Below are 25,138 nucleotides of genomic sequence, written 5' to 3'. Positions count from 1 at the left end.
CCAAGGCAGACAGGTGCCAGGCGGGCCCCCAGCTCTTTCTGCCAAGGGGCTCGAGCCGTACACCTGGGGCGGGGGAGGGGGGGTCTGGTGATGGGACGTAAGTGGGACCCCAACGGGCTCTCAGGCTGCCACCCCTGGGTACCCCGGTCTTGCTGTCAGACAGGTTGCCCTCCACGTGTGTGCCTCTTGGCAGAGGTGGGGAGAGAGCTTCATCTTGAGGTCTGTAGTTTTCTTCCTTTTTAAAAATTATTGGGGGAGGGATGTCTTTCCATTTTTCTTCCAGTGTTCCTTTGTTTTAAAGGGAATGGATCCCCAAAGCCTGTGACGTGGGGCAGGGTGCATGGGGGCGGACGCTGCCCACGCTCCCTGGTCCAGGCGAAGCTGCCCTCCCTGTCCTGACCTGCCGGGCCAACGCCCCCAGACGGGACTGTACCTTAGGGTGGCAGAGCCGGCCTACATGTTCCCAAGGAGGCTGCCGGGCAGGCCGCACCCCCCAAGGGTGGGGAGCGCTGGGTGCAGCAGAGGGATGTGTCCTCGTGAGGGGCTGCTGGCCCTGCCCTGGGGCAGCCGGACCTCAGGATCTTCTCCTCCCGGCCAGTGCCAGGCTCTGCCCAGCGGGCGGTGGCCTTGAGGCTGGTGTGCACAGATGGTGGGGAGGGTCCAGGGAGTAGTGAGGGTGTGGAGGGCCCCTGCCTGCCTCGTTCAGTCCACAAAAGGGTTCATGCCACAGGGTAGGGCTCCCACCACGGCCTGCGGCCAACCCCAGGTCTGCAGTGCTGGGCTCAGGGCACTGGCCGGCCCAGCCTGCGCCTTCTGTTGGCGGCTGCTAGTGCTGCGGGCTGGAGAAGGCGAGAGGAGAGGGGACCCTCCCCGCCCCGCCCCGCCCCGCCCAGCAGGCCTGGTTCTGTTCAAGGCCCAGTGCCACCCCGTCAAGAGAGAAGACCTCGTCTCCTTCAGCCCGAGGCCTCGGGGGCTCACAGCGTGTGTTCAGCTTGAAGTTGGGAGGGGAGCAGCGGCTGCATTGGGGACTGGGGGGTGGGCGGAGGCGACTGGGGCGGCGATGGCTGACTTGTGATGGGCGTGGAGGTGAGGAAGGGCACGGTGGAGGCCAGGGCAGAGGGGGAGCTGGGCGTGGCACCAGGGGGCTCGCTGATTGGCCGGTTGTGGAAGAAGAAGGGGCACTGCTGGATGAAGAGCTCGATGATTGTCTGGTAGGTGCGCGTGGCCGTGAGGGCGTCCATGGTGCTGAAGTCCGGCCGCATCAGGGTGGGCCAGAAGCAGATGGACAGGTTCTCACTGGTCATGAGGTTCACCTTGTTGTTGTGGCTGACTCTGCGGGCGACACCAGACTGGGGGTCAGAGCTCCAGCGCGGGCCTGGCCGAGGCTCCCGCCACCTGTGCTCTCGGGCTCCGCCTCCCCGGCTGTTCTCCTGCCTCCACCCCCGCCCTGCAAGCTGAGAACCGAAGAGGCCCTAGGTCTGGGACTTGAGGCCCGAGCTCCCCTGGCCCCGTCCTCTGAGGCCCCCGAAGTGGGGGACACTGCTCTGGCTGTGCGGAAAGGCAGCGTGTCTGTCCCACAGCAGGGTTCACGTAACAACACCCTGTCGGGAGAGGAACAGGTCTGGCTGAAAACAACCCTACTCTGTGGGAGTAAAGGTGGGAACGGACCACAGCCACGTGCTTCCCTGGCTCCCGTTCACTCTTTCCCACAGGACACCTGTCTGGGCCCAGCACGTGGTCACACCGGTCAGGGAGCATGGATCCTGGAGAGTGAGCTTCGGGTGGGCTGGGGGCCGTACAGGCCTCTCTCAGACGGAAGCAGGACAGAGCCTGAGGAGGAGGAGCCAGCACCCAACAAGCTGAGGACAGAGCCCCGCTCAGCTTCTTCTCGCAGCCGACTGGCCCTGACTGGAGGGTTTCCAAGGAGGGGAAGACAAACAGCAAGCCCTGCAACGTACTTGTTCAGGTGAGAGATGACATATTTGAAGACTTCATGGTTCTCTTTTGGAAACTTCTTGAGTACCTCCTTAAGGGCGTGTAACTTCTGCTCCCGGTCATTGATTTCTGAGGAAAGAGAAAACCAAGACCAAGGCTGGTGGGCCTGGGGCTCAGACTAGCTGCTGGTCCTGGGCAGTGGGGGAAGGGCCGTGCTGCCTGCTCTGAAGGCAGCCCAACCCCATCCTCGCCCCACAAGCCGTGCCCCGGGCGGGCACACCTGGCAGTGGCATGGGGCCAGGGCCAGCCCACCTCCACGCCCCAGGCCCCTGCTCCTGAAGGGGGACACTGTACGCCCAGAGCTTCCTGGCCCCCACCATCCAGAGACTCTTCCATGAAGGGCACCATTCTTTGCTCATCTGGTTGCCCCTGGAGACGGGCATCCCGATGCAGAGCGCCTGCTGCCTCCTGAGCAGACGGGTGGGCGCCACCGCCTACCCGCACCAACAGTCTCGGGAAGGGGGGAGTCACGAGACCAGGGCTCTGTCCTTTCCCTAGAGTCAGGGACCCTCCGCGCATCTGCCCTTTGGAAGAGCTGGTGGCAACGGTGGGGAATTCTTAGAGTTCATCAAAAGGACTACATGTCCCCTAGTGTCCTGAGACAGGGAAAAGCTAGCCCAAATGAAACGCTTCATTCAAGCCAGGTGCTTCAGCAAGTCCTCACGATCCTAGGAGGCTGGGGCTCTTATCACCTCGCTTCCAGGATAAGGAATCTGAGGCTCAGGGAGGTGGCAGCAATCAGCCTTTCGGTCTAGGAATCAGACCCTGCCCAAATGGCTGCAGAGTCTGGGCGGGGACCACCGTGCTTCCCGGGGTCCTGGCGCCCCCTTCCTGAGTGGACCTGGCCTGCCCTGGAGGCGAGAGTCAGCCTGGGCTAGCAAGACGAGAATGGTCCGGGGCCGACCGGGTCAAGATCTGAGTGCGGCCACTTGTCAGAGCTGAGGCTCATCTCTAGGACCCCAGGGCTCGTGAAGATCACAGGAGGACCCCGTGAAGAGATGGTGCAGGTGGGTGGGGGGACAAGGCGTTCATTAACAAATACAGTGGCACCTAACTGCTTTGGGGCACAGGCTCCTGTGGGTGGATGAACGCTCCGGATCCTCTTCCACAGATACACCGTGTACAGGGCTGCCTACATCCCTGGAGCTTCCCAGACTCTCCAAACCCATTTGCTCTTCAGGAAGCCTGTGAAGGACTCCGGTAGAAAGTGACATGCCCCAGAGGGTCACTGCCTAGGCAAGCAGGTATGAGGAGCCTCAAGCTAGACTAGGAAGGACAGATGGAACGTCAACGGTGGCGGGAGCAGCAGGAGGAAGGGTCATGCCGTCTGGGTCCTGTCTGTGACACCAGCCAGCTGTGAGACTCGGGGACATGACTCTGAGTGGCCGTCTCCTGGTCTCTAAGAGGCTCAGGACAGCGCCTCCTTCACTTGGCGACACCACACCCTGCAATGCAGCGCTCACAGCCAGACACACACTCAGAACCTGGGAGCAAGGCTGAGACTCGGGGAGCCAGTGGGAGAGGGGCTGTAAAGACAGCGAGGACAGCCACTGAGAGCAGGAAACAGGCAAATGTTTAGACTTGAGTGTGGCTTGATAAAAACAGTGTTTTGGTAATCTAAAACCCACAGGAACTAATTATGTGCTGCCATTATCAGCTTCATTTCTCTGAACCCAAGATTTATTTTAAAAGCTCAACGTCAAGGGCACACGTTTTTTGTCTGGCCTTGAGTTTCAAAATCCTTCACTGTTAAGTTTCAATAAAAAGGAAAGAAGTAAACTGCTCAGGGTGGGAGCGGGGCTGGGAGGATGAACAACTGTCCCGAGAACATGAGAAGTGTGCGGATGGCGCGGAGGCTCACTTAATAAACCGACTGTGCCCTCTTCCATATGCAAGCTTGGCACAGGCCACTCCTAGGTGCCTGCACGACAAACACACAGCTGTGTTTGTTTTAATCAAGCACTTGAGCAGCAGCACCTTCATGTAAGAGCCCGGCCTCATCCGTCCTTCCGGCTGGAAGCAGGAAACGGGGCCGATAATGTCACTGCCTGCCCAGGATGTCCCCTCTCCTTCCTATCCACTGGGCAACAGGACGGCCGCCCCTTCTTTCTCTTCCTCGCAGGGGTGGGGGAAGTGGATATTACAGCGCCTGATCAGATGGAAATTCAAGGACCACCCTCAGGCATACCAGCCTCCCTTCGCCTCCTGGCGCAGTGCCTCAGCAAGGTGCCTATGCAGGACCCAGATGGCCGCGCACCCTGGGAGCGTGGAGGAAGACGGACCGTCTTGCTCTCCCCGCTGGCCGCTCGGGGCAGGTGCTCTGAGAGCTGGGGAGCACTGAGACCCTGGCAGGAGGTGGGGAGGACGGCAAGGGGAGCCACGGGGGGGCCTCCCAGCGCAGGGCCGGGCCCTGTGTCTGCCCCGCGGAACACGGCCCCCGAGGACGGCCTTCTGGCCTGTCCTGACTTGCTTCCCGCGTGCAAGCGAAGCCCAGCAGTGCTGGGGGCCCGCCGGGGGCGCCACCTGGCGGTCTTTCCACAGCGCCAGCGGCGTGTCGCCCGAGGCTGCAATGTCGGCGGGGCAACGTTCTACGGGTGCTCTCTGGGCAGCTCCCACCCGAGGGCAGGTGGCGCCGGTGTGCCCGACACACTGCCTGAGAAAGCCCGCTCAAGAGGTGACAGCCAGGCCACGGGGCTGGTGGGGGGGAGGGGGCACCCAGTTCCATCTCCAAGTTCAGCACCCCTGCTCTGATCAGCTGCCTGCCCCCAGGCTGGGAGCCCTCGCCAACCTCAGCAATCCTCTTCGAGAGGGGTGAGGGGCTCTGCAGGGCTCAGGCCTCCTCAGCTAACACATCGTAGTTCTGAAATTAGGTGTCTGTCAACTGAGACGGCATCAGGAGAGGCGTTCTGAGGTCAGTTGAATCAAGACAAAGTCTGGACAGAGACCAGGCAATGCGGAATTCAGGCCCCAATAACTCAGGAGGAAGAGGAGGGCAGAGCCAGGGGCCACCCCCTTCACGGTGTACAGATAAACCCAGGCTCCAAGAAATAAGAACAGTAGGTCCAAGGTCGCACGAACTGGTGTCAGGGGCCCAATCCCAGACACCGTTGGCGCCCTGGCTGTGTCACCCCACCGCCACCTCTGGCTGTCAGCCAGGCTCCTGGCTGGAATCTCAGCTCAGTCCTCGAGGAAAACCCCCGATGGATTCTGACCACCTGGCACATCCACACCATCAAGAAGGCAAACCACTGGCTTGGGTCCCCCTCTGTGACACAAGCTGGCACCCCCGGCACCAAACCACTCGGGCCGAACTCTCTGCTGGGCCCAGAATGGAAGCGTCAGGGTGCCCTTCTCCTCGAGGTTGACCCTGCCTGTCCAATAACCTGTCCAGTGGTCTCTGACCCATCAGATGAGGGCAGGGCACCCGTGTCTGCCTGCTGCTGCCTGTCCCTGCCTCACACAGGGCCCGGCACACACTGGGGTGAGAGCGCCCAGGCTCTTAAGCCGCTATCTGCACAGACAAGCGGAAGCAAGACCCCGGCGTCAGCACAACCACGAGGCAGCGCGTGAACACCGGCCTGATGAGCAGCCAGGCTGGCCCGCCCAGCGACCGCGCAAGGCTGGCGTTTATGCATCTCCAGCCCTCAGCTGTCCGTCTGCAGCTGGAAAGAGTGAGACGGCACGCCAGCACCCGGAACCCTCTGGGGTCGTATATTTTGACCATCTCTTTTTCTTTTCCCTTGGTGGACTCTTATTTCCCTGAGCAGGGATCACACCCGGGCCCTTGGCAGAGAAGGCGTGGAGTCCTAACCACTGGACCGCTAGAGAGCCCTCGTCCCTTGGACGATTGATGAAGAATACTGGTCTCCGTAGACTATAATGTGCACACAGAACTCACAAGTTATGTGGGATAATGAGGCCCGGAGGGCAAGGATCCTTAAGCTCAGAGCCTCTTGACCTGAGACAGAGTCAGGATGAGGGTCTCTGCCAGCACAAGAAGACAGAGGACAGGGGTGTGGGGGTGGTCGTGAGACAAAAAGGAGAGACTGTGGGGCAGGAATGAGTGATACTGTTTCTTGAAGGCTGGGCTGAACTGTGAGGACGAGATAGAACGGAGAATTCAAGGCCCCTCTCGCTGCCTCCTAAAATCTTGGTCCTCTCTGAAGCCAAGCTCAGCAGCCATCTCTTCCACTATGACCCAATTCCTTCCTCCCTCCTCTCTGCGCTTTCTGCCCTTCCAACTTGGCTTGCTTCTCGCCGTCTGGCAGAGAACTTAAATGAGCACTGGGGAGGCAGGAAAAATGTCTTGGCACAGAAGGTCACACCCGGCTTGCCACTCCCTGGCAGTGCGGGCTGTGGCTGCTAGTCACTTCTCAATCTCCCACATGGCATCTTGTATGTGGCAGGAAGATAACTGGTGAATAATTACAAAAGTCTCGTATTTGTAGCCACAATTCCAGCGCTACTCACACTGCTGGGAAATCCTGGAGTGTACACAACAATGTGATAGTGACCTTGGTATTTGCTATGACAGGATCTGAAACCATCTCCAAGCCCTGAACGCACACAGACACGACAGCGCTGAGGCAGGAAGTGGAAAGAGCTGGTCAAGTTGATGTTGCCATGGATACCCAGCCAGGCTGAGCCGAGCTACTCTAGGGGCTGAGAATCTTTGTTCCCGCATGTCCCTCACCATGAACTCTAGCACTGCCTGGTTGGTGTTAAGCTCTGATACACACAGCCCCACTGCTCACTCAACTCTGGCTGTGAGGTGCCATGTCAGTGAGAGACGCTCCTCTCCACCAGGTTCAAGATAACCGAGCTCCAGCTGACTAGCGTGGGGCACAGGAAACACACAATGGGAAGAGGAAGCGGAAAATCTCCACCCTCTTCCAGGCTGCAGGAGCAGCAAGCAGCGCCCTTCCTCAGAGTGGATGCCGGCGGAAGCTGCTGGAGGAAGGCAGCTGATTCCCCATCAGTGACACCTTCCTCTCCTGCCCCCTGCGACCCTCCAAAAACAAAAAGATGCCATGTCAGCAATTCCCGCACAAACAATGGAATTCTTTCTGCAGGGTGCTAGGATGCCACGAGCCTCTAGATGGCGCCAAGTCAAGACAAACGCTGCTGGCAACCTCCAGGCGCCCCGCAAGCTGGGTGCCAGCCTACACCTTCTCTTCCTACCTGCGGTCCAGGGAGGCTTGGCTGAGGGGCAAAGAAAGCTGGCTCTGGACAGAGGCCTCCCATGCGCCTCACATCTGAGCCAGCCCAGAGCCTGCTAGAGAAGTGAGTGCTGGGAGGACCTCCATCTCTGGAAGGCAAAACCAGGGCAGAAGCTGGCACCTGTCCCCACGCCCTAACTCATCTGGGAGACCCAGCCCCTGTCCTGAGCGGGCAGATGGGCGAGCAGGCCAGGGGACACCATGACTGTTCTGCCAGGGCTTCTGCCTGTGGGCCTGGGTAAGATGGTGGCTGTGAAGCATCTCAAGCAGCTAAGAATGGTGTGCATAAACTACGAAGAGACTGCGGAAACAAACATCACGGGGAAGGCAGATCACAGCACAGCGACTCTGGGGCCCTCAGCCCTGCAGCAGCCAGATTCTGACGGGGACCCTCCCACCATTCAGGGCTGGGCTTCTATCAGCACCTGTGTTTCCCAAAGCCGCCAAGAGTCTACGACCATGACTTGAAGTCCTGCACGTCTGTGGCCTCCCCTCAGTTTTTGTCCACCCCATCACCTTTGTGAGTAGACCGTGTGTGCTTAGAGCTCCGTCTTTGGAGTTGGGCAGCAGCAGGGTAAGACTAAGGCCCTCCGGTCTGAGGGACACAGCTCCCTCCCGCGGCTGCATAGCAGCAGCTGCCTCTGGCTAAAAAAGTCTAGAATTGTCAGTCCATGAAAAACTGAGAGGTCAGGCCCCCTGCAGCACCACATGAAGTCCAGGGAAGGACGGCCAAGGGCAGGGTTCCCACAGTGGGAGAGGCCCCCAGAGAGGGGCAGGCCAGGGCAGAGAGAGTCCCTGGAGCGGGCAGGACCACTGAAAGCAGAGGCGCTCCCCTGCAGCCCCGAGCGTCCACTGCAGCTGTCCCCGTCCCTCCAGAGGCTCTCTGGCCCAGACCACGTGTGCACTTCTTTTCAGGAGAGCTGGGAGGAGACAGAGTCAGGAGGGAGAGGCCAGTGCAGCCTTCCACCGAACAGGTCCGTGACTCAGCCGTGCCTCCAGGCCTCTCCGAGTCTCACTTCATACATGCAGGCAGGGATGGCAACCTAGGACACTCAGGGCCAGGCAGGTCCAGTGTGAACAGGCAAAGGAGCGAGGCTCTGCCCCAAGTCCGGCATAAAAACCAGGCTCTCAACCATGGCACTTTGGGGCAGTCTGCAATTTTCCTGACAGAACGAAGCGCCTCTGGTCGACAAGGCCGGGGTCTAATTTGTGAGCCCCTCGGGTGTCATCTTGCTAGTTCTCTTTCCTATATCCTTCAGTCTCAGTTCCAAGAGCCAGAGCGTCAGCTCCCTGAGGGCAGGACCCGTTCTCGTGTTGCTGCACCGCCACCCCACGCCCCCGCCATTTGCCCAACAGAGTCAGCCTGGGGCACCGCCAGGGGCCCACGAGCCAGGCAGGCTGCTGGTACTCACTGTGGGCCTCCACCAGGTCAATCTGCATGTTGTACGGGACCAGGGGGTCTGGCAGTTCTGAGAAAAAGCTCTTCATGGCCCCCGCCACGGTGTTCACCGTGAAGTCCTTCTCTGCCAAATCCAGGTTGTGATCTGAAAGGAAGTTGGGAGAGTGAGGCCAGGCCAATCGAGGCTGTGCCAAAGCAAGGAACACTTGGCAGTGGGAACAAGCAAGAGAAACCTGGAGAAGCAGGGGTGCTGCCGGGGGCTGGCCTGGAGCCTGGGCAGGGACTCAGGGGCATCACAGACTGGACAGAAGGTAGCACCCCTGGTACTGCTAAAAAAAAAAAAAAAAAGTTCTGAGACTCACAGACACGCTGACACCCAACCTGCCCAGATCAGCCTCTGAGCAGAGGAGCTGCGCCTCCATTTTGCGGCCGAAGCCCCTTCGTCTGCCCTGGACATGCTGCTGCCTTTCCCCACATCCCCACTTGGGGAGACGGGAGGAGGCGTCCCCCTAAGGCCATGTCACTTTTCCTGGAAGGTTACAGAAATGGTACCAGCAACCCTGACTGCTGTCTCCACTCTGCTCCTTGTGGTGGTCAGGCAACCAGACTCACTTTCCTCCTGCTGGTCCTGTCCAGCTTATGATACCACCAACTCCTGTCTCTAATTTTTCTTTCCATACTTGACTGCATTTCTGATTTGTAGCAAATCATCTACCAATAGATCTTGACTGTTTCCGCTTGGGAGTATACCCTGGGCTGCAGATCCTGGCATATACACAAGTATCTAACCTAGTGTGGGTCTGCCCTCATCCTGACCTTGTGCTTCCAATCCTTCAAGACTCACACGTTTCCCTTCCCGCTGGCAGCTAGTGGAGACTGTGGAGCTGGGTGCTGGGTGCTGGGGGTGGGGGCGGTGTCTGCTCCCACCACGCACTGGGCAGTGGCTTGGGCCTGCAGGCTTGCACAGGCTGCCGGGCTGGATCTCCCGAGGCCCAGTCACATGCCAAGTCGGACACCACTTTGATCTTCTGCTTACCTTCCTTTTTGGCCAGTGGCATCTGTCAAGTTTTACTCTTTGGCTCCTTTGCGTCTGACACTGGTGGGTGTGACCTCTCATCCCAGTGTGTGCAGCCCTAACTGAACTGGGTTAGGGTGGAACAGATGTGGCCATGTGGCCCTCAGCCTCTCAGATCTGACCTAGCTCAGCAGGCAGAGCGTTCAGCTTGGGGAGCCCCGGGCCCAAGGCTCAGTGCATCACAAGATGCCCCCCCTTGCTTTATTTCTCTCCTGCAGGACTCTGTGAAAAGCGCAGTTACGGTTGAGAGGCCCTGCCAACACAGGACTGTCATCTCAACCCAACCTTGAGTCACGCGCCCGCCATGACCTCTGCATGGCCCAGCCCTAGGGAAGCGAGGCCTGGGTCTCAGTGAATGAGGCCCATGCCGGGGGCTGCGACAGTGCCTGTAGATGGTGGAGAGGGGAGCAGCCTGGCTGAAGCAGGTTTGCGGGGTGGATGCTTCTGTTTGCTGACAGGGGCCAAACCCTCTCTCCTCCTCAGCCACCTAGCCAGCACCCTTGGCTTTGGGGCTGTGTGGCAGGAGCACCCCAGGGGGCTCCAATGGCAGTGTCGTCTGCCTTGAATGGCTGTGGCCTTACCTTGATCAAACTGTCTCTGCAGACTCTCCATCTCTGACTTGTTCCCGCTGACCCGGTAGATACCTTCAGTGCTCAGCCCTGGGGAGAAACAGGCAGGAGCCTTAGGAGCAGCAAGTGGAGAGCAGAGCAGGAGGGGGATGGGCTTGAGGGGAGAAGCAGGGGTCCATGAGGCCCCCCCGGCGCGAGGGCACTTGTCTTGCCTTGGTGCCTCAGCCCACTCCTGCCCTTTTTCTTTCTCACTTTGAAGTTTACAAATACTTGTTTTTTGTAAAAACTAAAATAATACAGAAACACATCAGACAAAGGTAACATCTGCCCACATTTTGATATATACCTTGGAATTTTAATTTTAATAAAAGAGATAATACTACGTTTTAACCCACCCTTTTCACTTACAAACTATATTGTGAACCTAACCATTAAATATTCTTTTATAACATAATTTTCTTACTCTGTGAATTTTCTATTCATGTTTTTGTTCACTTTCAAACGGAGTGGTTCTCCTCATTTTGTACTTAATATTAAGGAACTATGTTAATGTTATATAGCTTTACATTGTTTCCCTTTCATTATCTGTCTTCTAATTTTGTGTATTGAATTTTCTTTGACGTACATAATTCAAAAATGTTAGGTTTTCAAGACCAATCTGCTTCTTTATGATGTCTTCATTTGTTTTTATGGTTAGAGTGGGTTTTCCTGTTTCTTCTGGAACTTACTTGGTGCACAGTGTTAGGTAAGAGAAAAAAAAAACGGATCAGTAAAATTCAACTAAATAACAATGTAGGAGGAGATACAGCTCCAAGGGAGAGCGGCCCTCTCCACCCTCCGCACAGGAAGCACTGTGCAGCTTGCAGCGGACTCCAGGCTGTCGGTCAACCGGGCTCTCTCTCTCCAGGGAGGAAAGTCCACTCTGCACCCCTGAGACCGTGGTCTAAAGGGCAATGGTCAAACCAGCCTGGGGTCCTTTCTGGAGCTCATGGCTTTGAGCGACCCTGACGAGCTGGCGGGGTGCTGTGGAAGCTTCCTAGAGCCGGGGTGGCACGCCAGTGGGCACTGCAGAGCGGACCAGGCCTCGAAGTCAGTTATCGCTGTGACTGACGCCGCTGGAGAGGCACCCGCTGGGCGAGATGAAAGCAGTCAGTCAGTTTCTGGGGCCCTAGATTGGTGGCAGGTGAACTCTGAAGATCATTGAAACAAAAGTCGTCATTCCTTGGCCTAAAAGCTGTTAACTGCACATGGGCCCTTTCACCCCAGAGACAAGGGCATTAACGGACCAGCCTCAAGGACACCCTACGGTGCAACAACTTGCTACCAAGAAGCCCCATCACTGCACGCCTCCCTCTGGGAGTTAACATTTCCGGTGTGGTCGCCATGCTGTGCACTGGGCTACACGCTCCCCGCATCTACCACTCATTTAATGATGATGCCATCGAATCCTCAACCCTTTATTGTGGGAGCTATTGGATGAAGAGAGAACACAGATGAGGGAAGTGGGGTTCGGAAAGGGGAAGTCCTTGCCCTAAACTGCACAGCTGGTAAGAGGTGGCAGTATGGTCTCAGTCCAGGGCCCCCACACTATTCAGAAGGGGCTTCCCGTTTAACCCCCATCAGGCTGGCGTCCAGACCACAGCCCCCTCTGCCCCCACCCCCGGAGAAACACCACATCTCCGTGAAGCCCACAGGCCCTCAGTATTCTGGGCAGCTTTTGAGATGGCCCATGCCCTTCAGAGGTCAGAGGTCAGCATGGCCCCTGCTCAGCATCCACAGTTAGTAATTCTACAGTAATTCTCTTTCCTCGGGGACTTTTCTACACTATTCTCAGATACTTAAACTTTCTACCTATTGCACATCTCAGGTAACCCACGTCACATGCTTCAACATGAAATCATCCACATTTTGACAAGCCCTGGGTATGTGTCAACAGATTCAAATCTTCACCTTCTAGGTTGACAAGAAATCACTATACTTTTCCCTTTATCTGAATATCAGCCCTCTTGAATACAAAGAAAACAACGGTACAAACGCGGGAGCCTCAAAAGTCCTGACGGACATGTCCACAGTGCCTGCGCCCCAGCATGGAGAGGGGCTCTCTGAACGGCAGAGACAAGATCCTGATAGCCTCAGTCCACTTGCAATCTCTGGCAACCTGCGCACAGGAATCCTCAGCGCTGTCTCCTAACGGCCAGCTGCCTGGTATCACAGGGCTGGAAACACTGCAAATTAGCCACTGGAGACCATCTGAGGTGCAGGCCCGCTGCAAGGCCACTGGATGGGTGATCAGAAAGACAGGAGCACCCGAAGCACGAGGCCAGCTCCTCAGCACCAGCTAGTCAACACCTTAGTATCTCCTGTCATCTGGACGCGTGCTTCTGTTACGAAACCCCCTTTAAAACAGCAATTCTGCCACTGACCTATACAACAACATGGCATAATTGAGGAAAGGTATCATTTGCTTGGCCAGAACAATTGTTCGCAGCTATTCATTAGACATCAATAAAATAAAAACAGAAACCTTAGAGCAGACGGCCAACTGCCAGTGAAACAGGGCAAGCGACACAGGTGAGAGCCTGGAGGCTGGGTAGAGTGAGGCAGCTCGCCGGGGACCCAAGGCCAGAGCAGGAGGAGGCCTAGGGCCTGGAGCAGACCCCTACAGAGATGCTGGATCCTGAGCGGGTGCACCCAGGACCCAGAGACCCACCCAGAGACGCTCCGGGGCTGGCTCCGGCTCACACCTGCCGGCAGAGAGTAGTGCCTCCTCGCCACAGGTCTGGTCCGCGGCCAGAGGTCCAACTCAGAAAGCTTCAGCTGTAAGCTCTGAGGCATCTCTACATACCAGGCATCTCCAAATACCCAGTGTCTCGGGAACATGCCCTGCTTCCTTCTTCTTTTTTAACTGAGCTCCACTGGTTTCTTAGGGAATCTTTTAATCTTGTGTGAATAAAACAAGAGAAAGTTCAGAACCACCGAGGTTGCTGTCTTCAAAAATCTAACAATTTCTATGAAGAACAGTCTTGTTCTAATGACTCTAGAGAACAGAGCTACGACTAGAATGGGAATGACAGGAAGGCAAACCGTCTCTCAACACATAATCTTAGCTACAGCTGCCATTCATTATGAAGGGCCAGAGCTTTTGAACTCCCTCATTGGACAGCCATCTGTTTGGGATGCTGCTTTTTTTTAAGAAAGATTAATACCTGGTCTAAGAAGACAGTCAATAATGACCAACCATTTACTCAGTGCTTACTATATGTGAGGCACATAATGCTGAGTCCTTACCGTGCACTTCTACATGGGTTCTCACAACATCCCCTTCAGAGAGACTATTACTAATCTCATTTTACAGATGGCAATGCAGAGGCTAAGAGGTAAAGTCATACTTGCAAGGTTAGAGAGCTAGTGAATTGCAATCTGAAGCCCACCTGCTTCTGGAGCCTGAGTTCTTTTACTGCGGTGTTTTAAATCACGCACTTTCAAACTTGAGCATGCAGCAGAATCAGGGCTCGTTATAATCTAGATTACAAGGCTGCTGCACCTCTGGGGTTTCAGATTCTGTTGGTTGGGGGCAGGACCCAAGAATCTGCACTGCTGACATGTTCCCAGGTGATGCTGCTGCTGCTGGTCAGGGAATCGTGCTCTAAGGACCCCTGTCGCTCTAGAAGATGGGACAGGTCTCCAAGTCCCCCCGACTCTTAAAAAAAATCTATGATTCAAGAATATTTGGGGGGGGGGATACACAAGGAAAAATAAATACCAGAGACTTTAGGAATGAAGCATTTCCAAAAAGTATTAAAATTAGCGCCTTTTATTCGTAAGCAAGGTTTTTACACATTATTTAAACCATGGCCACGTGTGATTTTTCAAAAGAGTATTAAAAAAGTAAAGGAAAAAAAAGCAAAGAGGCCTTATTTTTTTCTTTCAATATTTACTGAGCACCCAATCTGGCAGATGAGCTCCTTTACAGAGCTGCAAGCCGTGGTCCTCCTCAAAAGTATTTCACTGACAAAAGGCTAGTTCAGTTCAGTCGCTCAGTCGTGTCCAACTCTTTGTGACCCTGTGGACTGCTGCACACCAGGCTTCCCTGTCCATCACCAACTCCTGGATCCTACACAAACTCATGTCGGAGTCGGTGATGCCACACAACCTTCCAGAGGACCCACCCAGGAGGCGTTCCCCACGGGCTAAAAACTGGCCTCTTTCACTCCTGACCTCTCCGTCCCGGCGGCTGAGGTGCCTGTGGCACGCTAGAGGCACCAGGAAAGCGGACAAGGGACTTGCAAGAGCTTGGAGACGGCGGGGAGACTCCACCTTCTGCTCTGGTATGTGTCCCATTTTCTGAAATGGGCAAACAACTCTTCGTTCCTGGATCCCAAGTACTTCTGCTCAGCACCGGCGCTCTGGGCCTCAAGTCTTATCATACTCCCCCGGGCCAGGCTTTCAGCCCTGCTCACACACCCCAGGACTCAGTTCCTCCTGAGTTTCCTTTCTAGCAACAAATCAATACTTCCTCCAAGACAAACTCTGAGTTGTTTATTTTTCACTTTCTATATTTAGATATAAAACTCAGCACTTTAGTCCTTAAAAAAAAAAAAAAAAATTAATCGGTGTTGCCAATGCTCTAAAATATCCCACAGCAGACAGGCTTTAACTACTAGAGGACAAGTCGACTTTTAAGGAAATGCGGCTAACAGACCATTCTCCTTTTCTTCCACGTGTCCAAGAGGTGAGCCTCGGGCAGGCTACATTTCAAGACCAGAGGGCTGCTGAGAACTCAGGGAGAGAAAGGAACCCCCCTCGAGCATCAAGTCCAAACTGCCTTGAAGAGGGCCGACCTCTCTAACAAGAGTAAGAAGCCCCCACTCTGGGTCAAAAGCCAACAGCACCCCTACACAGCCTGTCTCCTTTTGAGGCCCCACTGCAGCACCCCCACCACGGTGGAGGGTGAAAGGGCTGCGGGGAGGCTGAGCATCTTGGTTGGGAGCCACTTACTAGCGGTGAGCCCCTGGGTGACTATGCTTCCATCGCCTTCTCTGCACCGTACAGCTGAGTGTAATGAAGTCTTGGCACAGGGCTAAGGGAGGAGCTATGGTCCTAACGATCTAAGTGGAAAAGCAAGCTGGCAAGTGGAGGACACCTGAGTTGCGCCATCGGGGAGATCCCGGATGCCGACTCTTAACTTCTGCTCCTCTATGACAGATTAACCTCACCTTCGGAGACTACTGCAAGGAATAAATAAGATAACTTATTTAAAGCCCACTGTATAATGCTTGCTTTTTTTTTTCCTTTACGTTTTAACAAGCTGCAACAGCAGCACCCGTCTGTAGGCATGGCCTGCTCTAAGGACGCAGCTGGCAGACAAATAATAAAAACACGCGTTGGCTTCTTTTTTACTTCAAATATTTTTCCTTTAAATACTTAAATAGAATTTTTTTAATAGCACAAAGTTACACGTAGTTTCACTATATATTACAATTTTTTTTAATAGAGAAATTAAGATTTTTAGCTGAAGTTTCAATGCCTAGTATTTTTTATTAATCATCTATTTTATACACAGTAGTTGTATGCATGTCAGTCCCGATCTCCCAGTTCATCTCAGTCTCTCCTCCCCCTTGGTATCCATACATTTGTTCTTTACATCTGTGTCTCTGTTTCTACTGTGCAAATAGGTTCATCCATACCATTTTTCTAGATTCAATATATGCATTAATATGCGACATTTGTTTTTGTCTTCCTGGTTTACTTCATTCTGCGTAACAGTCTCTATGCATGTGATCTCCGTTTTGATCCTGGCTCTCTCATAGCTGCTGGGCGACTGGGAAAAACCATTCGACCTCTCTAAGCCTCGGGTTCCTCATCAAAAATGGGGCTGTTTACGAATGACTATGCTTCATGGCAAACAGATGGGGAACCAGTGGAAACGGTGTCACATTTTATTTTTTTGGGCTCCAAAATCACTGCAGATGGTGACTGCAGCCATGAAATTAAAAGACGCTTATTCCTTGGAAGCAAAGTTATGACCAACCTAGACAGCATATTCAAAAGCAGAGACATTACTTTGTCAACAAAGGTCCGTCTAGTCAAGGCTATGGTTTTTCCAGTGGTCATGTATGGATGTGAAAGTTGGACTGTGAAGAAAGCTGAGTGCCGAAGAATTGATGCTTTTGAACTGTGGTGTTGGAGAAGACTCTTGAGAGTCCCTTGGACTGCAAGGAGATCCAACCAGTCCATTCTGAAGGAGATCAGCCCTGGGATTTCTTTGGAAGGACTGATGTTGAAGCTGAAACGCCAGTACTTTGGCCACCTCTTGCGAAGAGTTGACTCACTGGAAAAGACCCTGATGCTGGGAGGGATTGGGGGCAGGAGGAGAAGGGGACGACAGAGGATGAGATGGCTGGATGGCATCACAGACTCGATGGACTTGAGTCTGGGTGAACTCTGGGAGTTGGTGATGGACAGGGAGGCCTGGCGTGCTGCGATTCATGGGGTCGCAAAGAGTTGGATACGACTGAGCGACTGAACTGAACTGAACTGAATTGAGATGTTGTGCATACTCAGATCACACGTATGAAGAGCAAGTAATACAAATGGCTGGCATACTGAAATAATGATGATGATAATAAAACAATATTTTTGCTGAGGGCTTACTATGTGCCAGGCACTTTCTTTAGCTCTTCACTAGAATCATCATGGTGAATCCACCCAGTAATTCTTTGAGGTAAATAGTATTATTTTTATCCGCATTTTACAGAGAGCAGATAGCAGCTCAGAGAGGCCAAGTCCAAGGCCAGAGAGCTGGGTGTGTGGAGGGTGTCAGCTCTGCACTGGCTCACTCAGTCTTGGCTGACTGTGCATTTAAATACTGGGCTCCTCCCTCCCATGTTAACTCCCTATTCCCTTATTCTTTAAATATCACATGTTGGCTTTATCCTGTAAGTGCTAGAAGGTTTTTCTGTTCCTCCCTTGTTTACTCACGCGAATTCATCTCCTCACTCACACCCACTCAGTGCTCTCATCTGTCAGCTGGAGAAGCAGAGAGAGCCAGAGAAGAGCTGCCTCCTCTCTGACCGACAGCAGCCAATGGACAGTGTCCGTGCTTTCTCCCTACGATGAAGTTCTACTATTGATCACAGTAGAGCAGCCCCACGAGGTCCCCTGCTGCCTTCCTGTTTTAGATGTGCCTGGAATGATTCTCTGGCTCTTCTATTCCTTGAACACTAAGGTCACTCTGGCCCCTCCAGTGCCCCTTTGTTAGCTGCCTTCCCTGGGTAATTCCCTCGTCAATCAAGATCTGTTTCTGGCAACGCCACCCCTCCTTTTTCCCCTCCTTTTTCCCCGACAGAATGTCACTAGCACTCTGTTATGACAGTCTGACCGGGTGTCAGCCCCACAACCGGGCACTGTGGCGTTATGAATTTCCAACGCCGTCGTATGTACACACAGCCGTGTCATTAATCTCGAGGCTGAGGAAGACGGGAGAGAAGAGACCTGGAGGGGAAAAGATGAAAATATCACACCAGGTCTGGGGCATCATATGGCTCTAGCATCTGGCTGATCCTTTGTAAGCTGCCCGGGCACTTACTGCCAGTCACTGTGAAGGAGGGCCTCTGGGCCCTGCTCCGAGCCCGCCAAGGGGCTTGGTCCCTATACCCCAATAGATGTGTTTCAGAAAACCACCGTGACGGGGTCAGCCTTAGGCCAGCCCAGAGTGGATACTGCTGGTTCTGGGCAGCCTAGGATGGAGAGGGAGAGGAGTGTGACCTAGAATTGAGGGGAGCAGAGTGGACTCGGCAAGGCAGCCACCGATATTCAAAGCCAGGAGCAGCTGGGAGCCCCAACTAAGAACGTGAGCCTCCTTCAGGCTCCAAGTGTGGCTCTGCCAGCACACTCAAGCCCAGTGGCATGCGGGACGGCAGTGTGACTCGGAGGCAAGCTAGTGCCACCACAGTGCAGAGCTGGGCTGAGGGTGAAGTGGGGGTCCTCACCGACTGAACACTGAGCTACCAGCAAAGAAACAGTTGCACTAACATACAGGCACACACAACACACCACCACCACCACCCCCTCCATGCAAACAGTGCCAGCGTCCACGCCACAGCAGGGCCCTGGCAGACTCCTCACAAGCACCAACGAGGGCACAGGTGAACTTCTTTCGGGTTCCTGATTCTCACCAAGTCATGAAAGGTTCAAAGATGGCACCCATCACAGCCCAGCGGCCCTCCTTAGGTTAGAAGCCTCTAACACTGGCAGAAAATCTGATCGCGGTCCCTGCCCTCCTACAATCCCTGCACTCTGTGTCCAGGATACGATACAAGGCTGTCCACACGTGGCCTGGGGGGCCCGCACCACACCTGACTCTGCTGCCTGCCCCCCAACTCCAATCATGCTGGCCATTCAAGGCCTCCTAGTGTGATCCCCCCCAACTGCCTTGGAGACTTCCTCACTTCTGCCTCCACTTTTTTGACTGGCTAAACCCTGTTCCCTCAGAAGCCTCCCCTGACCCCCAGATTAAGTCAGTTAGGAGAATAAAACTGCTTATATTTATGCAACACACATACTGGGCCAGGCCCAGTGATTAGCATTTCACACACATGATCTCTGCAACCCTCACGGTGGCCCTGTGGGCTGTATCCTCCTATTACGACTACTCCCATAGGGGCTCAGAGCCCGGGTCTAACCACTGCACCCACTACCCGCATACTTTCTCTACATAGCACTGGGTACAACCTGAAAGTCACTGGACAGCTGTGTACACACAGTGTACACAGTGCTGAGTGTCAGCCCCCTGAGGGGAGAAGGGGCATGTTTTTCAGTTACCCTTCTATGTACCTGGACTCGGCACAGGAACTCGTGCCTGGAGAAGGCATTCAGTAACTATCCAAAGAAAGGAGGGAAGGAGGGATACATGCCTGATAATAAAAGAGCAGTTTCTCTGGCTGAACAGAGGGAGGAAGTGGACTGAAGTTGTTTGTTCTCGACCAGCCTCGAGCTTCAAGGCATCCTGGCAGGCCCTCCTTGCTCATGGAATACAGGAAAGAGAAAGTCTGAGGCCTGGCCAGCACGGAGAAGGTGCGTCATAAACCAGGGTACCCAGCTCCTGCCTGCCTTTGTGGACGGGCCCTTCTGCCTCTACCACTGCCTAGAGAAGCCGAGGGGCTGAGTGATTCCCGCGCTCTCCAGTGTAAGCCGTCGGCTGTTCTGGGTGTGGTTTCCCCACCTGGCCGCTCACTTTTACAGATCAGGTCAGTGGCATGGCTTTGGCTGGGACCCCCACAAGAGGGTTGCACCTCTTCCTGGAAGCTAGACAGAACCCCCGGCCCCCCGCCATGCACACACGCGCACCACTAGGGGGAGAAGGGGGAGCGAGAGAGCAGGTGCTGCTCCCAGGGCGGCCCTCCGCACGATCTGCTGGCACACAAGGCCTCGACTCGTCCCATCGTCTCTCAGTGAAGGGCAGAGGGGCCTGTCCACTGAGGCGCACAGCTGAATGGAGGGAAAGGGTGGTGGGAACAGCCAGGCAAGGCAGGCCTGCTGGAACTGTCTCGGGGAGCTGGGCTTCCACCCAGATCAATTCTGTCTTGGATGGAAGGGCAGGACTACTCTGTGAAACAGGCTTTGCTTCTCTGGCTGCTTGGCTCCCCAGGCAGCTTGCCAGGGCATGCTGTTCCGATCAGGGCACTGGGTCCCGAGGAAATCCGTAAGCACTGCCGAGTCACAGCCACGTGAACTCTGCTTATCTGGAAGAGCCCAAAGTGGAGCTGACTGCCTGCCTTTATGGCAAGGAGGCATTTTTGGAATGCAAATGACTTGTGTTTAACTTATAAGCAAGGAGAAAACAGGAGGGTGGTGAGACACGGGCACATGGGAAATAGTTAAAAAAGGTGGAGAAAGCTTTGTTTTAAAACTATCTGGATAATGAGAAAGCAGCTAGCTAACAAACCCAGAATTATCGGGGGAGGGAAGGGATTAAGTAATACAGAACCCCCATAAAATCACAGCATATGAAACCACATACCTCATATTTTAGCACTTTCTCATCAATTCAAAGCAGCATAAATATGGCAATTACTCACATAAAGCCTGCTGGTGTGTTCAAGCTGTAACTGCACCTATCAAACTGTTACAGCGATAGATGGGAGGCTCTCTACTGAGATTAGCTGCCTTTTCTCCAAGACAGAATTACAGAGATCCAGGCTGACTTTAGGGAAACAACTAGATTTAACAGCTCTAGACTCGCCAATTCTCTTCCACGAGAGCTGGAGAAAGTGTCTGTGATAAATATGGAGGGAAATATGGAGGCTTTTTTAGGGCAGCTGTTTCCCAAGTGGGAAGGAACTTGGTAAAATGTGAATCTGTTCAGTCTGATGCTATAAAGCTCACAGCTTTACCTGCCTGAGCACAGACGGAAGGGCTGGAACGTGGGTCCTTTCCAATGATGGCTCTGGGTGGCCTCTGCCCAGAGGCCTCCAGGGTTTCTGTTTCCTCTCTTCTGTGAGACAAACACTGTCCTCTAAGTCACGGGAGAAAAGCTGAGAGAGTAAGGTGCCCTAGGGAGACAAAGAGCAGAGTGCTCCCCACCCAGACGAGAGGCACTGGCCCGGGGCTGGCCCCTCCTCCTGCTCCTTCCCAGCCTGAGGTCACTGGCCAGGCTAGCCCTCAGCGTCCACAGAGTGCAGAGGAAATCCACCGGCAAGGTCTTAAACGCAGGAACCCTGTGGGGAGGCGAGAGCAGCGGCAGTGTGGTATAAAACGAAATGCAACTTCCCAGGTGGTACAGTGGGTAAGAATCTATCTGCCAGTGCAGAGAACACAGTTCAATTCCTGGTCTTGGAAGATCCCACATGCTGCGGAGCAACTAAGCCTGAGTGCCTAGAGCCTGTGCTCTGCAACTGAGCATTGCAACAAAGAGCAGCCCCTGCTCGCTGCAGCCAGAGAAAGTGGAGCAAAAAGCAACAAAGACCCAGTGCAGCCCGAGAAACCCCACAAGAAGCACCTATTTGGTCTCTGTCCCCGGTTCCTGATACAGAGCTCCTAAAACCCTTGGAATTTCCTGAGTGTTTTCTGCTATCCATAACAAGCCCCTTGTTACCTATAAACCTGAGTTTATCATAATGAGGTGACTTTTGAGGGGGGGAACCTATATGGCTTCAGGATGGGGGCTAGTCACCAGAAAGACCAAACCTTGATTATAAGAGTTAGAACTTTCAGCCCCACCCCCCACCTCCAGCAGGGTACTGGGGCTGGAGATTGAACTCAATCACCAAAGGTCAATAAGGAATCAATCATGCCTCTGTAACGGAACCTCTACATAAACCCTAAGCAGGGTTTGGAGAGCTTCCAGGCTGGTGAACACACCGAGGTGCTGGGGGGGTGGCATGCCCACGCACAACAACTCTGCAAGGAAGCAATCTGCATCTCCATCTCACCGCCGCGGAAACGGGGACTCTGAGAAGTGAAGGGAGGCGCTCAGGGCCACACCTGCCCCGCGGCCCACAGGTGCCGCTTTGGCCCCTCTCTGTGCAAGGCTCTGTGCCAAAGGCCAGGGCTAAATAAAGACCATTTCCCAATTAGATTAAGCAACCTGGGAGTTCCCCAGCAGCTGTAGGAAATCAGCTCCAGTAAGAGTCTGGCCTTTTGTCCTGCTGTCTCCTGTCAGGGCAGCACTGTAAGCTGCTCTGAGTTAGCTATAAAGCTGAAAATATATGCCCAGGACTTATCTCGAACACTTAGCAGCCATTTTCTGTTTACTGTTTGGTGGGGTTTTGGAGGCAGCTCCAGGAAAGCCCGGGTGGTGTCTTCTGAGGGACTGTGCTCCACCCAGGCAAGTGCACCCTGACACAGGTGTCTGGGCCTAGCGGGCACAGGGGGGACAGATGAGTGCTACGCCATCTCCCTGAGGGGACAGGCAAATCCGGGGGAGTTATTAAACTCCAGTACCCAGGAGGGTTGTCTATTTTCAATCCATAATATGGAGGTGAGACGCTGAAAACGTGATCACTCACCTAGAGCCAGACATCCTGGAATGTGAGGTCAAGTGGGCCTCAGGAAGCATCACTACGAACAAACTAGAGGAGGTGATGGAATTCCAACTGAGCCATTTCAAATTCTAAAAGATGATGCTGTGAAAGTGCTGCACTCAATATGCCAGCCAACTTGGAAAACTCAGCAGTGGCCACAGGATTGGAAAAGGTCAGTGTTCACTCCAATCCCAAGGAAAAGCAATGCCAAAGAATGCTCAAGCTACCTCACAACTGCACTCATCTCACACACTAGCAAAGTGATGCTTAAAATTCTCCAAGCCAGGCTTCAACAGTACATGAACTGTGAACTTCCAGATGTTCAACTTGGATTTAGAAAAGGCAGGGGAACCAAAGATCAAATTGCCAACATCCGTTGGATCATCAAAAAAGCAAGAGTGTTCCAGAAAAGCATGTACTTCTGCTTTACTGACTACGCCAAAGCCTTTGACTGTGTGGATCACAACAAACTGTGGAAAATTCTTAAACAGATGGGAATACCAGACCACCTGACCTGCCTCTTGAGAAATCTGTATGCAGGTCAAGAAGCAACAGTTAGAACTGGACATGGAACAACAGACTAGTTCGGAATCATGAAAAGAGGATGTTGAGGCTGTATTCTGTCACCCTGCTGTTTAACTTACATGCAGAGTACATCATGAGAAACACTGGGCTGGATGAAGCACAAGCTGGGATCAAGATTGCCGGGAGAAATATCAATAACCTCAGATATACAGATGACACCACCCTTATGGCAGAAAGTGAAGAAGAACTAAAGAGCCTCTTGATGAAAGTGAAAGAGGACAGTGAGAAAGTTGGCTTAAAACTCAACATGCAGAAAACAAAGATCATGACATCTGGTCCCATCACTTCATGGCAAATAGATGGGGAAACAGTGGAAACAGTGGCTGACTATTTTTTGGGGCTCCAAAATCACTGCAGATGGTGACTGCAACCATAAAATTAAAAGACGCTTACTCCTTGGAAGGAAAGTTATGACCAACCTAGACAGCATATTAAAAAGCAGTGACATTACTTTGCCAACAAAGGTCCATCTAGTGAAAGCTATGGTTGTTCTAGTGGTCATGTATGGATGTGAGAGTTGGACTATAGAGAAAGCTGAGTGCAGAAGAATTGGTGCTTTTGAACTGTGGTGTTGGAGAAGACTCTTGAAAGAGTCCCTTGGAGATTGAGGAGATCCAACCAGTCCATCCTAAAGGAAATCAGTCCTGAATATTCATTGGAAGGACTGATGCTAAAGCTGAAACTCCAATACTTTGGCCACCTGATGCGAACAACTGACTCATTTGAAAAGACCCTGATTGATGCAGGGAAAGATTGAAGGTGGGAGAAGGGGAAGACAGAGGATGATATGGTTGGATGACAACACCGACTCAATGGACATGAGTTTGAGCAAGCTCTGGGAGCTGGTGATGGACAGAGAGGCCTGGTGCACTGCAGTCAAAAGGGTCGCAAAGAGTGGGACACGACTGAGCAACTGAACTGAACTGAATATACTATGGCTGCTACAGAGGTATTCCACTGGGCTGCACAGCCTTTAACCTTTTGGGAGGAGGAAACGCCTCTCACTTTGATCACTTGATGAAGACTGTAGCTTGTGGTCCAGCCCCACTACACATGCACGCACACACGTGCAACCTCTACACTGAATTTCAGGGGTTCGCAGACCTCCAAGAAGCCTACCCATAGTCTCCAGGTTATGCACCTCTAAGTAAAAATAAGCCTGCACAGTTGTTCAGGGGTTTGAGAATCTGCTCTCCCCCAAGCTCCCTGCTCCAACTGTCCCTCAGACAACAAATGCTTAAGCAAACTCCAAAGATGGCTCCTGTGGCAGCAGCAAAACCTTCTGCGTTTTGTTTCACATGGGCAAAGAAAAAGAGCAGTGAAAAAAGCAGCAGTGTAGACAGACTCACCAGTGAGAAATCTTTAAGGATCAAGCCTCAAGAATTCATCTTGTATCTACTGATTATTTCGTTATCTCCCCTAATCTATCACAGGGCAAAAGATGTCACTTATTCCTTCAACAGACACCAGGTGCCACAGTACGTCAGGTGCTATGCCAGGTGATGGCAAAGAAGAGACAGTCTCTGCTCTTGAGGTCCTCAGTGGAGAGCTGTGAAAACGACGTGAGCTAGTCTTGATCACTTCAGTGCTGCTCACCCTTTAAGTCCTAACAGGTCTACTTCCCCACCCTCTGATCTCAGCATTGCAGGAAAGACGGTGACAAGGACGACGCATCGTGGTGACAGCAGCCACACCTCCCTCCCCTGGGGCAGCTGCGAGGGTGGGCATTCAGGGGAGGATTCCTGACAATGGAGGTAACCTCAGAAGCCTAACCCAACCCAACCCAACCCAAGAGGACTTGTAGCAAAGAGATCTAACGATGGCGTGAGCACATCTTTTTCAGAGGGCAAGGAGAGAAAATGGATTGCTTTTTTTGAGGCTGACAACACCCCACAGACAATTCATTCAGCTGTTAGTTAGGACAGGATGGTCAAGCTCTCTGTCCTGTCTTTCTTTACACCCTTGAAGGGAGTCTTCCCTAACCATCTGCCTGTTGCTGCTCAGATTAGCCTGGATGTAAATGTTCACTTAGTCATGGAGCCTCCAAGGCTGTCTCCGCCCTTGCTCCAGGTGGTTGGACACCACCTCCCAGAGTGCATCCGGGAGAAGAGACATCACCAGGGAATGAGGAGTCTTTGTCAGAGCAGGTCTCTTCTCTAAGAACCTCTGAATTCAGATAGACTGCAGGGGACTGAAAAATTTTAAGCACCAAATCGCCGGGGATAAAACATCTATCTGCCTAGCCTCCATTTATTATCATCAGCATTATTATT

The 25,138-nt window shown here is 53.5% G+C and overlaps 1 protein-coding gene across 1 annotated transcript in view; it reads right to left on the bottom strand.

Annotated features, from left to right (window-relative positions):
* Positions 1-6: 6 nt before the first annotated feature.
* ARHGAP35 (Rho GTPase activating protein 35) overlaps positions 7-25,138 on the bottom strand; it is a 73,551-nt gene continuing 48,419 nt past the window's right edge. Inside the window, exons 3-6 of the mRNA XM_010852655.1 lie at positions 10,270-10,347; positions 8,627-8,758; positions 1,959-2,064; positions 7-1,332 (exon numbers count right to left, since the gene is read on the bottom strand). Coding sequence (XP_010850957.1) covers positions 975-1,332; positions 1,959-2,064; positions 8,627-8,758; positions 10,270-10,347 — 674 coding nt within the window. The 3' untranslated portion in view covers positions 7-974. The remainder of the gene's footprint in view (positions 1,333-1,958; positions 2,065-8,626; positions 8,759-10,269; positions 10,348-25,138) is intronic.

This window comes from Bison bison, unplaced genomic scaffold (genome assembly GCF_000754665.1).
Source record: "Bison bison bison isolate TAMUID 2011002044 unplaced genomic scaffold, Bison_UMD1.0 scf7180017864313, whole genome shotgun sequence".
Lineage (NCBI taxonomy): Eukaryota > Metazoa > Chordata > Mammalia > Artiodactyla > Bovidae > Bison > Bison bison.
This window is presented reverse-complemented; position numbering and strand designations above follow the sequence as displayed.